This window comes from Protomyctophum parallelum (assembly GCF_964188405.1).
Source record: "Protomyctophum parallelum genome assembly, chromosome: 22".
NCBI classification, from domain to species: domain Eukaryota; kingdom Metazoa; phylum Chordata; class Actinopteri; order Myctophiformes; family Myctophidae; genus Protomyctophum; species Protomyctophum parallelum.
In genome coordinates, this window is record NC_139714.1 from 6,819,861 (window position 1) to 6,832,815 (window position 12,955).

General features: G+C 43.0%; 1 protein-coding gene across 1 annotated transcript; it reads right to left on the minus strand.

Annotated features, from left to right (window-relative positions):
• Positions 1 to 704: 704 nt before the first annotated feature.
• asb15b (ankyrin repeat and SOCS box containing 15b) lies at positions 705 to 12,513 on the minus strand. Its single transcript, XM_083757582.1, has 14 exons — positions 12,437 to 12,513; positions 10,912 to 11,020; positions 9,803 to 9,855; positions 8,687 to 8,818; positions 6,862 to 7,026; positions 5,982 to 6,097; positions 5,533 to 5,671; positions 5,108 to 5,279; positions 4,538 to 4,698; positions 4,291 to 4,435; positions 3,989 to 4,144; positions 2,404 to 2,506; positions 1,803 to 1,956; positions 705 to 1,402 (listed from the first exon to the last, which is right to left on the minus strand). The coding sequence occupies exons 2-14, from the start codon at positions 11,016 to 11,018 to the stop codon at positions 1,230 to 1,232; spliced, it is 1,776 nt and encodes a 591-aa protein (XP_083613708.1). The 5' UTR covers positions 11,019 to 11,020; positions 12,437 to 12,513; the 3' UTR covers positions 705 to 1,229.
• Positions 12,514 to 12,955: the final 442 nt, after the last annotated feature.

Consider the following 12,955-nt stretch of genomic DNA (forward strand, 5'->3'; position numbering starts at 1 on the left):
AGGGCACTTCAACGGTGGTAATTTTAACGTGTCGGACCGCTGATTCGAACTGGCGACCTTCCGATATCTAGCCCGCTCCGCAATCCACTCGGCCACCGCTGCCACATAATAGCGCTGGTTAACACAGCCTACTAAATAAATACTAATCCTACACCCTGTGGATTTGACTTTGCAAAGCGTGGACGAATAATGGACAAGGACAATGTGAGTTGGCTTCAATTCATCATGTCTTGTCTTTAGTTGAAACTGTGACGCTGGATGTGTGACTGAACTTGATGTCGAGAGAGAGAGAGAGAGAGAGCTGCTGCTGCTCTCCCGTCTCGAGTCAGCAGCTCTATACAAAAACGGTGTTTTACCGGATTTTGACGTTTGTGTTAAATAACACTATAAACCGTCCGCCATTACCCTTTTCATGTCACGCACCACCCCCTGCAGGTCGTCCACGCAATAAGGCCTATAGTTTGGGAAAGCCTGCTTTTATTTATGGTGTCGTCCACACAGTTAACAGTTTTGTATTGAGTTGTGCTTGAAATGTTAGTTCTCCAATCTGTTAAAAAAAATCTTCAATCAATCACACTATAGCTGTTTAAAAAATGCATTAGCTATTATCAAAGCTAAATACATACCAGTTCTGGTTCCTGGTCCACTGTGTAAGAAACACTGTCTATAATACCGTATACGTACTGTGAACCATCAACCAATTAACCCATCAATTAGATTATTAGAACATCAGTATTATATTATTCTATAGCAGGGATAGTGGTTCTCAAATATATGATAGCCTACTGTAGTACCACGACCCCATTCATGGGGGAGTGTTCAGTTGTTTTGTTTTTGTTTGGCATCCCACACTTCATTTATAGTGCAATAATTACAAAGATGAAATTAAGCATATTTGAAAATAGAGAACACATTATCAGCCTTAAAAACATGCCTATTTATTGGACAGTAATGCTGTGATTCCTGTTGATTTATGTCTTATCAATTAGCTTATATACTGTAGCTACAGAAAAGTGTTTCTGTAAAAACCTTTTTTTTTATGTTTTGAAATAATTAAAAACGAAATGTAGGAAACAAAAAATATAAAGGGACCCATAACAATGTGTCTGCGACCCACAAATGGGTCCCAACCCAGAGTTTGGGAACCAGTGTTGTAGTCGGAGTCCCCATGTCAAATAGTAAAAATATGTTTAAAACAATTGTTATCATCCACATCTACAGTTCACAGGTCATGTGGAAGAGCAGAGGTCAGTGTAGAGGTCATACTCTCGATATGTTAGATAGTTCTTCACTGTGGGCGGGAAGGGAACGGCCGCCATGGCGTCAGGGTTGTTTAGCGTACGAGGGGACATGTGACCTCGGATAACCAATCGGCACAGGTGCTGCAGGGACCGTGGTTGTCCTGGAATCACAGATGTACAGTTAACCAATTTAATTGATTATATTTTTTTAAATCGATCATTTTGATCAAATAATCGATTAGTAATCGATCCCTATTCTGGACATGTCATTCTACGCGAAAAGTTAAAGAATTCATGACGAATGGTCGATCGGAGCTACAGCACAAGCTCGCAATGCGACATGCTGTGGCCTTGTAAATCTGCTATTTCCGAATGACGGAGAACATTAGGCTAGCAAGTCAATATAAGAATGTTTGGTGCTACGTGCTATGAAATGTACAGTAAGAAGCTAATTGGTTGTTCTGTCTGTCCATCAAGTCAATGAATGAGTCACACCTGTGTACTGTGATATACTGTATCAATAAATGTTTTGATAGTTTTGTGGGGGGGATGCGTTCTTACCCAGAATGTCCCATATTTCAGCCCACTCTGGTTTGTTCTCTAGCAGACGCTGGAGGTCTGGACAGAGCCGGACCTTCCCCACATAGTCCAACAGTATCCTCACCAAGCCACCTATCAGGTCAGCCAGCGACTTCACTGACACAAACTCACAGAACTACACACACACCCACAAGCACGCACCCATGCACCCAGACACTTGTAAGAGAATACATGACCCCTATACCATAGTTCTCAAACATTTTAATTTCAAGGATTCCCATAACTCTGAGAGTGTGCAAATGGAACCAAAATGGACGGGTTCATTTGGACCCCACCTCAAGGAATCCTGAGGGGTCCCTGGATGGCCATTTTGAGAATGAGAACGTAAGAAATGGCAAATTAGTTTAGGGATAAGGGTTAAGGGGTGGCGCAATTGACTATATTCACACAGCGGCCATTTTGCTCTCACGTCATACTTGCGGGTTGGAAAGAAATTCCACCCCAACAGGGCCGGCGTGTGAATATGGTGAATGGGCCACATGGCTCTGCAAGGCTTACTTGTATGTACTACTATACAGAATCATTGATATACTGTAAGGATGCAGTGATTAGATCTACATACTGCAATGGTGTCAGGCTCGCTGTAGAACTGGTAGGCCTGGTTATGACATGCCACCCACGCAGGGTCTGTTTCCTCACTTTCACCATGACAACACTGGAAACACCTGTCACCAGAGGGTGGAGTGCAGGCCAAAGTCATTACATGAAAGTGTGTGTCAACTGTCAAGTGTGTATCAAATTGGCTACTTTGGTACACTCAGAGTGAAATGGACTGTGTAGGTGTTATAAACTTGTGAAAGTGGTATCCTTGCCCAGGCCGTAGCGTAACGGTCTGGGCACCGGACTGGTGATCCAGTCGCGGTGTGCCGCGGGTTCGACTCCCGGACCCGACACGGCCTTTACCGCATGTCATCCCCCCATCTCTCTCCCGTTTCCTGTCAGCCTACTTTCTGTCCCTTAAAAAATCAATAAAAGGCGTAAGCCGCAAAAAAATATCTTAAAAAAAAAAAAAAAAAGTGGTATCCTTAACTGTAGGATGCAAAAGATTATTTTAATAGGAAACATTTCGAACTGACACAGAGGTCGAACATTCTATAAAAAGTGGGAAAAGTGGGATCTCTTCTCTCAGCCTAGCGATATTGCAATAGGATTTCATCGAATGTATTTTGTAATATGAAAAATGCAGCCTTGTCTTTTTGCTTTTTGTCTTTGTCTTCTTTTCTTTTTTTTTAACTTTCCGTATAGTCTTGTTTGTTGTTTTTCTTGTCTGTTTTTTCCTTCAATAGAAATTAAGTGGAAAAAAATATATATATATATTTGCATCATGGCTACAAGCTGTGCGACCTCTCTTTTAATTGTTATACCTTTGCGCCATGGTCAGCACCTCAGCACTACTGGTGTGTGCCCTTCCAGCCTGTTTTGTGTAGGTGTTATAATACATACTTGTGAGCGTGGTATCTTCTTATGTAGGTGTTATAAACATACTTGCGTACATGGTAGTAAGTAAGTGTAAATTTTGTTGACTAAGACTAAAAGACTAAGGTTTCTGATATTTAGTCGTCTAAGACTAAACAATTTCAGGAGACTAAATAGGACTAAGAATAAATGGTGTGTTATTCAAAAGACAAAACCAAAATCTGCTGAAAACATGAACACTGGTGTAGCTGTTATAAACCTACTTGTGAGCGTGGTACCTGGTGCAGGTGTTTTAAACATACGTGTGAGCGTGGTACCTGGTGCAGGTGTTTTAAACATACGAGTGAGCGTGGTACCTGGTGCAGGTGTTTTAAACATACGAGTGAGCGTGGTACCTGGTGCAGGTGTTTTAAACATACGTGTGAGCGTGGTACCTGGTGCAGGTGTTTTAAACATACGAGTGAGCGTGGTACCTGGTGCAGGTGTTTTAAACATACGAGTGAGCGTGGTACCTGGTGCAGGTGTTTTAAACATACGAGTGTGCGTGGTACCTGGTGCAGGTGTTTTAAACATACTCGTGGGCGTGGTACCTGGTGCAGGTGTTTTAAACATACGTGTGAGCGTGGTACCTGGTGCAGGTGTTTTAAACATACGTGTGAGCGTGGTACCTGGTGCAGGTGTTTTAAACATACGTGTGAGCGTGGTACCTGGTGCAGGTGTTTTAAACATACTCGTGGGCGTGGTATCCGTGGTTGAGCAGCAGTCGCAGCATGACGGGGTCTCTGAGGCAGTACTGCAGGGCCGTGGGGAACGTGGTATTACTGAACCCAATGAAATAACTGTTCACATCCGCTCCGTACGACAGCAAGAGACGCACAATATCATACCTGGAGAGTGAGAGAGGCACGCACGCAGCCACGCACGCAGTGGGAAATTGTCCATGTCTGTTTCTCAAATTATAGCCCACACACACACACACACACACACACACACACACACACACACACACACACACACACACACACACACACACCTCTCTGCTCGTATGGCCACCAGTATGCATGCTATAGGATCCAGATCAGTCCGGCTGCCAGCTGCCAGTAGCATCTCAGCACAGGTCACATCTCCGTTCGATACAGCAAAGAACAGAGCACTCCTCCTCATGTCTCCATAGTTCCCTGATATAACATGTGAGTTTAATTAATGTGAGTTTAATTAATGTGTGTGCGTGTATGCGTGTATGCGTGCGTGCGTGTGTGTGTGTGCGTGCGTGCGTGTACCAGAGGAGTTATCGTCCAGCACGGCGTTCACATCGAATCCATTCTCTATGAGCAGCTGCAGACACATGGCATGTGTTCCGGATGCAGCACCGTGGACCGGACTCTGTCCTGACTCCCGGATTGATCTCTTGGCGGTCAGAGGTATCAGAGTCCTCAGAGCTCTGTGGGGGACAGACGAGACACATGAGGACGGACGGACCGACAGACGGACACAGAGTGGAAGACAAGCAGAGGACACTTAAGTCCCAGCTACGCCACACTGTTTGCAAAGAGGACCACACTCCTCCCTAACAGAGCAGAGAGAGAGAGACTGTAGGAGGGGGGGAGAGAGAGAGAGAGAGACTGTAGGAGGGAGAGAGAGAGAGAGAGAGAGAGAGAGACTGTCGGAGGGAGAGAGAGGAATTTTTGAAGCTTAATAGTGAAGAAGGAATCTCTGTTTCTGCTGGACATTTTAAATGACAGAGGGAAAGATGTCACACAGATAGTGGGGAATTTTCCCTTCCCTTGGAGGATTGTGCTGTTTCCATCTAACCCAGCAAAATGTGATGGTAGTAGCAGTAGCAGACTCACAGATAGTGGCCCTCGTATGCAGCTCTGTGCATGGGCAGCCGGGCGCCGTTGCTGGGCAGGTTGGGGTCAGCTCCATGGCTGAGCAGCAGCTCGATGCAGTCCAGGTGTCCCGCCCCAGCTGCGTCGTACAGAACCGTGTCTCCATTCTTAGCCCTGGCATTCACATTACCCCCTAGTGGCAGACACGGGGCAGAGGCGTACGTTATATACCAGTTAAGCTCCACTTACAAAATAGTGAAGATCTAGCAGATCCACAAGCTCACAACACACCACGATGCAATGCTTTGTGAGCTTGTAGATCTGCTATTTTAATTTCAGAAATTTATTTGAAATTGAAATGAGTATTGTGCATTTAGGTAAGTACAAAGTACAAATTTGACTGAGCAACTTTTAATGTCCATGGTGTGGGTATGTGTCCTGCTGACCGTGCTTTATCAGTACGTCCATGGTGTCTAGGTGTCCGTGCTCTGCAGCGACGGGCAGAGGCGTCACTCCATGGCTGGCTGCAGACGTCACCTTTCCTCCATGACTCAGCAGCAGCTCCATGATGGACGGACTGCCCACCTGCACACACACACACAGGACAGGAGGACAGAGGGAGGGAAGAGAGGACGGGCATCATGCGGAAAGGCAAGGAATGAATTAAGGTAGGAATTAAGGAAGCGTGAAAAAGGAACATCGGTCCGGTCCAAATGGAATCGATGCAGCTCCACTACGCTGTAAAAAAAAAGTTTTCATTTAACTACGATTGTACAAAATTAACTACTGTCCATTAATACATCTCTGAGTTACAAATGGATAAATGAATACTGTGTATTTTACTGTGTCGAAACCAGTAGGATTACATTCACACTGGTCACGTGATTCCAATCACCTTAGCAGCTTCGTGGGTGGCCGTCCATTTGATTGTCTTGATTACACACACCTGCTCCACGATGGCCCCGCCCAAGATGAGACTTTCAACCATCTCATAGAACTTCTGTCTCACGGCTAGACAGACAGACAGACAGACAAGACAGGCAGACAGACAGACAGAGATGCAGAGAGACCGCCGAATTTCATCAATTTCATGGTATATGAATCCTGTCAGAGAAGGTGTCTCACACATTATTATTTTCCAGTAGTGGAGAAAGTACTCAATCATTTTAAAAGTATCAATACTGCAATGTTACAAGTGAAAGTCTGGAATTCAAAATTTACTTGAGTACAAGTACAAACGTATTGGTACTTACAGTACCAAAAGTAGAAAGTACTCATTATGCAGAATGTTCCATTTCACAAGTTTTCAAATGTATAAAAAACATGAAAATAGCAGATCACAATGACCCCTTTTCCACCGGTTGGTTCCCAATGGGAACCGGTTCAGTTCTTTTTGGTTCTTAGTCCATGAGCCAGAGCTCCAACATTGGAATGTTAATTATTAATTGAGTGTGCAAAACTATACCTATATTGTCCTATACCACTGTTCTTTCATTCTGGTGTCTGTGTTCTTTTTTACCTAACAGCAGTGGAGTTTTATTCTGGTGTCTGTGTTGTTCTTACCTAACAGTAGTGGAGTTTCATTCTGGTGTCTGTGTTGTTCTTACCTAACAGTAGTGGAGTTTCATTCTGGTGTCTGTGTTGTTCTTACCTAACAGTAGTGGAGTTTTATTCTGGTGTGTTGTTCTTACCTAACAGTAGTGGAGTTTCATTCTGGTGTGTTGTTCTTACCTAACAGCAGTGGAGTTTCATTCTGGTGTCTATGTTGTTCTTACCTAACAGTAGTGGAGTTTCGTCGTCGCCGTTGGGGCTGTGAGGTGAGGCTCCGCGCTGCAGAAGCAGCCTGACGTTGTCCAGCAGGCCCGCGGACACGGCCAGGGTCAGCACTGTCTCTCCATCACAGGTCAGTTCCTCTAGGGTCAGATCATTAGAGATCCACACTGACACGCACACGAGCACGCACCCACACGCACGCACACACACACACACACACACACACACACACACACACACACGCTTTTTAGATGGTATGTTATTTACACAGATTTTTTCTTAGTGTATTGTTTTAGATGCTAGGGTCTTGGTTTACCTGTGACCAGTTTACTGAGGCACTCTCTGCATGTCTTTACTTTGACCAGTTTACTGAGGCACTCTCTGCATGTCTTTACTTTGACCAGTTTAATGAGGCACTCTCTGCATGTCTTTACTTTGACCAGTTTACTGAGGCACTCTCTGCATGTCTTTACTTTGACCAGTTTACTGAGGCACTCTCTGCATGTCTTTACTTTGACCAGTTTACTGAGGCACTCTCTGCATGTCTTTACTTTGACCAGTTTAATGAGGCACTCTCTGCATGTCTTTACTTTGACCAGTTTAATGAGGCACTCTCTGCATGTCTTTACTTTGACCAGTTTAATGAGGCACTCTCTGCATGTCTTTACTTTGACCAGTTTAATGAGGCACTCTCTGCATGTCTTTACTTTGACCATTTTAATGAGGCACTCTCTGCATGTCTTTACTTTGACCAGTTTAATGAGGCACTCTCTGCATGTCTTTACTTTGACCAGTTTAATGAGGCACTCTCTGCATGTCTTTACTTTGACCAGTTTAATGAGGCACTCTCTGCATGTCTTTACTTTGACCAGTTTACTGAGGCACTCTCTGCATGTCTTTACTTTGACCAGTTTAATGAGGCACTCTCTGCATGTCTTTACTTTGACCAGTTTACTGAGGCACTCTCTGCATGTCTTTACTTTGACCAGTTTACTGAGGCACTCTCTGCATGTCTTTACTTTGACCAGTTTACTGAGGCACTCTCTGCATGTCTTTACTTTGACCAGTTTAATGAGGCACTCTCTGCATGTCTTTACTTTGACCAGTTTACGGAGGCACTCTCTGCATGTCTTTACTTTGCGTATTGTAAGTCGCTCTGAATAAGAACGTTTGCTAAATGGCAAATTTAGCAAACACGCACCCACACACACCCACACACACACACACACACACACACACACACACTCAACAAAGGTCGCTTTAGGTCGGTAGTTACTGGTTTTGGGTCTGGCATTTGTTATTTATTTTTTCTTTTTTAAGACAAAGACCGGGAAATATAAATCCCTCCAAACATCTTTGCCCATGGCAATTTATTATTATCGCTGCAAATCAGACACATTTCATCTTTCTCTCACTCGCTCTGTCTCTCTCACACACACACACACACACACACACACACACACACACACACACACACACACACACACACACACACACACACACACACACGCACACACACGAGGGCAATGCACAGTGAGATGGAGAAATGGTATGTACTGTATGAGAAGGTCCCTGCGGAACTGTTTCGAAAAAGTAAATGAAAACAGTCAAATGTACACTTTGCAACGTCATGTTAATTCTACTGCAAATCAACAAGCATATAATGCACGCGCATTTGAAGATTAAGCATCACACAGAGATGCCTAAAGCGCCAGAGTTATGTAGAGCTATGTAAAGCGCCAGAGTTAAGAAGAACAAATAAATCAATCTTATCGCATCATAAATATTTGGCAGACCTGCTATATACAGTAAATTTTACCATTTTACCTTGTACTACTGTGTCCAGTATGTCCATACTCCTCTGTACAGCAGCTGTGTGCAGTGGGAGCCAACCCCTGCTGTCTGTCTCTCTGAAGGCAGACACTCTGCCTGACAGCTTTAGGAGGCTGTCCACATCACCTGGAATCAAACGCACGCACGCACGCACACACGGCAACATGTGCACGCACAGAGGGGAGCCACAACATAACACACAAACATACAGACACGTGCACAGAAACACATAAATAAGCATTACATAGCATGCATGTGGTCATATTTCATTTAATTTCAAAATGTTTCATTTATTGTGTAAAAGACAGCTTGAGGTTTATTTCAGTAATGAAGTTGTCGAGATCACAGGCCTTACAGGGGACATATGAGTCACAGACCCATAAAATCCAAATAAAACAAACTTGACAAATTAAGAAACATAACAAAATGTCAACAATACAATTCAATTAAAACAGTTGCAGCTTGAGACATCGTGGCTAGAAATCAAACTCTGCCAGAGAGGGAAAGTGGGTTGGAAGCCATTCCAAGAGCTAGGGGCATCATAGGATAACGTTTTGATGGTGTTATTGAGCATTTTTGTTGACAATAATTCTAGTGTCTAGAGACAGGAAAACCAGAGAGAGAGCAGGGGATTGACATGTAGCAAATGGGTCGGGCGGCCGGGAATCGAAACGGGGAGTCATTTAGTATGTGGCCTAAATTTCATAATTTATATTTTGGGCTCTTGATAGTAACACACCATTTAAACCGGTTAATTTGTTCAGAGATACAGTAACTGGAGCATACCATTTCAAAAAGAAGGCCCGGACCACAAGTTGAGAAACCCTTGAGAAACCCTGATCAACACCAACACCAGTCATGATTATTTATTAAATAAATGCCCAGCATAGTCTGCAAAGTGCTTGTTGAAGGCAAGGCAGTATTCAGTCTGATTTTGAAATCACATTTCAATTGTAATAGTGGGTACTACTGGGTAGCGAATTGGAGGTTTGGTTTTTACTCCAAATAGTTGTATACATGTGCATCGGTCATAGACACACTTTTTATTCTCATGCAGGTGGAGTCTTACTTATTTTGAAATACTGCTATGTTTGCAATTTAATCTCTTACCTTGTTCAATGGCGGCAACTATTTTCCGGTGGTCTTCACTGTTCTTTTCCTTCCTAATAGACATTGAAACATTAATTGATAATTGATTTTTGTGCAGGCGATAGACCAATTGTGCAGTTTCATGCAATGCATAGCATTGAATTGATAGCATGGGAGACCTTTTTAGTCTTAGGAAAAATCATCTTCAGCTTCACCCAGCTCAGATGGCTATGATCAACGATCGGGATGGTTAAGTGTTTTGCTCAAGGACACTTAACTCATACCAGACGAGTCGCCCCTTTACCAACTCGCCCCGGGTGTATAGCCGGCCGCACTGCACAGCCTGGTATTCCTAAAGAAACCTAAAGAAGTAAATAATGCTTAAACGGTTAAACCTAACCCTATATCTAAACTTCATCCCAGTAAAACTGTGCCTAACGCTAAACTTATTTCTAACCTTATTCTCAGTAAAACAAAATAAAAAAATACAAGAACCGTGGCACCGGGCGGTCGGCGTGAGCTCGGCGGACAAAATCGAGGGGCGAGATGGTTGATACTTGATACCTCATAGTGGAGGCGTACTGGGACCCTTCTGTTTTGTAGACGGCCTCTCTACCTATTCCTAGAATTCTGTTTCAATTCATAACATTCTGTTTCATTTCATGGGATTCTGAGGGAAACCTCAAACCTTTTGAATCCCATAGTCTGTGAGCATAACGTATGTCTGTAAAGTAATTTGTCTGTAATGTTACATTGTTGAACTTTGTTAGTGAGATCTCTCTTCCACTACGTCTAGAATATGACCATTTCATTTGTTTTGGCTACATTAACCTGAAGGAAATTGTCAGAACACATCGTTTTGTTTTGGAATATATTTTATGCATTTGTGCTTTTATTTTGATCGAGACAGTGAACAGAGAGACAGGAGAGGCATGAGAGAGATGGTATGACATGTTTAACTCTGCAGGAAGGACTTATCTTAAACGCCCTACCCGGCCCGAAATCGGGAAAAAAAGAATATATATATGGGAATTCCCAGACCTGTTGTTTCTTGTCACTTCTCGCCATCAGGGCGTCTTACTGGTTAGAACTGTAATCTGAAATGCTCTCTCAATACCGCCGTACAGTACCTGTTGGCTTCTTGAGAGCATGGAGGGTTGTGGGTGTCCTGTAGGCTCTCCTGGATGGCAAAGTTAAAGATCTCCTCATCAAGACCTTCCGTCTCACCGTCACCCATCGCTGTGGGGGAGACAAAACGTTGGTCTTTCAGTTGCCTCTGTACCCATTCAGCTATGGCCGCTCATAACCACATAAACCCTATAGCATCACTATTCTGGGAATATCGTAATATGAAAAATGAAGCCACGTTTTAGAAGCATACAGTAACCTGTCAGCAGTTTGTGTTAAGCATGCACAGCTTTAAATTAACTGCGTCTCTAACTTTATTAGCCTACATGTCATGTCACAATAGTACATAAATCAAAATATTTTGCGGTTATTTAGTGTTAATTACATTCATCTGGTGTCGTTCTAGCAGTAGCAGTCCTACTACTACCAGGGGTATTGCTACTTGACATGATGTAAGATGTATGTAAGGCACTGGTTCGTTATTTTTTTAGCCTGTGACCCAAACGAGAAATTGTATGTCTTCTCGCGACTCAAACTTGTAGATCGGAATATAGCCTATATATTCTTTTTTCATTCATGAAAATCATAGCTTTTTTGAGGACCTTGCATGTTCAGAACTGTTACTGTTCCGGAAAAACAAACCTGTGTTCTAATGGATCCAATGTAGTTAATAATTTAGTCACACGTTCCTAGTTAATACTTTTCAATGGTTTATAAATCCATAGACTTAACCACTTTCAACTCATTCATAGTCATTACAGGCGAATTTCTTTCAATAAAGTGAAAATAGCCTAAATACAAGCTCACAATTCGGCCATTCAACAGACAGACACCGGTTGCTCAGGGGATGAACTGAATCTTGACCATCATGTCAAAGTTCGTGTCAGATCCTGTGTCTAGGTGAGAGACATGACTTTTGACATGATCTAAATGTCTCAATAGATGAGCAGGAAGACAATCCAACCACCCCAATTATATAAGTTGTATAAACATTAACATAACATATAGATTGGCCTAAATGGCAATTTATTTATAATTTGTTTTTAATATCATTAATGAGTACTAGAGACGAAAAACTGTTTTAAGTCCACACTAATTATCCATAATGTATAAATGATTTATACATAATTTCTTCGACTGTAGTACTCATTTTATACTATAGTGAGAATTATCCTCCCTTCTTGTGCCTTACGTGGCAATGGGTAACCATGTTCACCATAATCTTTCAATTTCCTGAGCATGTCAGTTGGCCATTCACAGACATGTGAATTCAATTCAGCTATGACTGAGGCTGAAACCTTGACCTTGCATGATTGCTCAGGCTTATGTTAGTACGTCACCTGTCACTCAAGTTACAGTAACTACAGTAACTCTGTAAATCTGCTAACTAACGCAACAATTAGACTAGTCATACAATCTCTAGTTCTGTCAACAATCTGGACTTATACTGTCCATTCTTGACAAGTCGTTAGTAATGCACGCGTGCGTTGCACATTACACGTATGAGAAGGTTCTGCACTGTCTCACCTGTTGCCCTATGTCTCCGGTGGTCCTCAGAGCTTGTGTCTTTCAGAGCTCTATAGTAGCATTCTCTACAGCCTGTAGGCAGCTAACTGTTTGTGTTGCAAACTGCACGGCATGCAGTCTGTGATATATTTAGCGCTGACCTGCGGTAACTCACACGCCTGCAGCCATGCATGCTGGTCACCGTTTCACTCTGGCCGCTGGCGCAGAAGGATCCATTTCCTTAGCCTGGTCTGCCAGCCCGATTCGTGACGTACTGTGAATTTGTTTTGTCACTTCGAATTGACAAAACAAGTTCAACATAGCCAATCAGGCTGGAAACCAAACTACGTGCACCCTCACCCCACGGTTGCAATGCGGTGAGCCCTGCTGCACATATTTAATGGTGTAAACAAAGTACACACTACACATCATATCATTTCATATCATATCATCATATCATCATACTATAATTCAGTCAATGTCTGTCTGAATGTGTGTCTGTCTGTCAGAAACACCGCCTGCACCAATCGCTCCCACTTT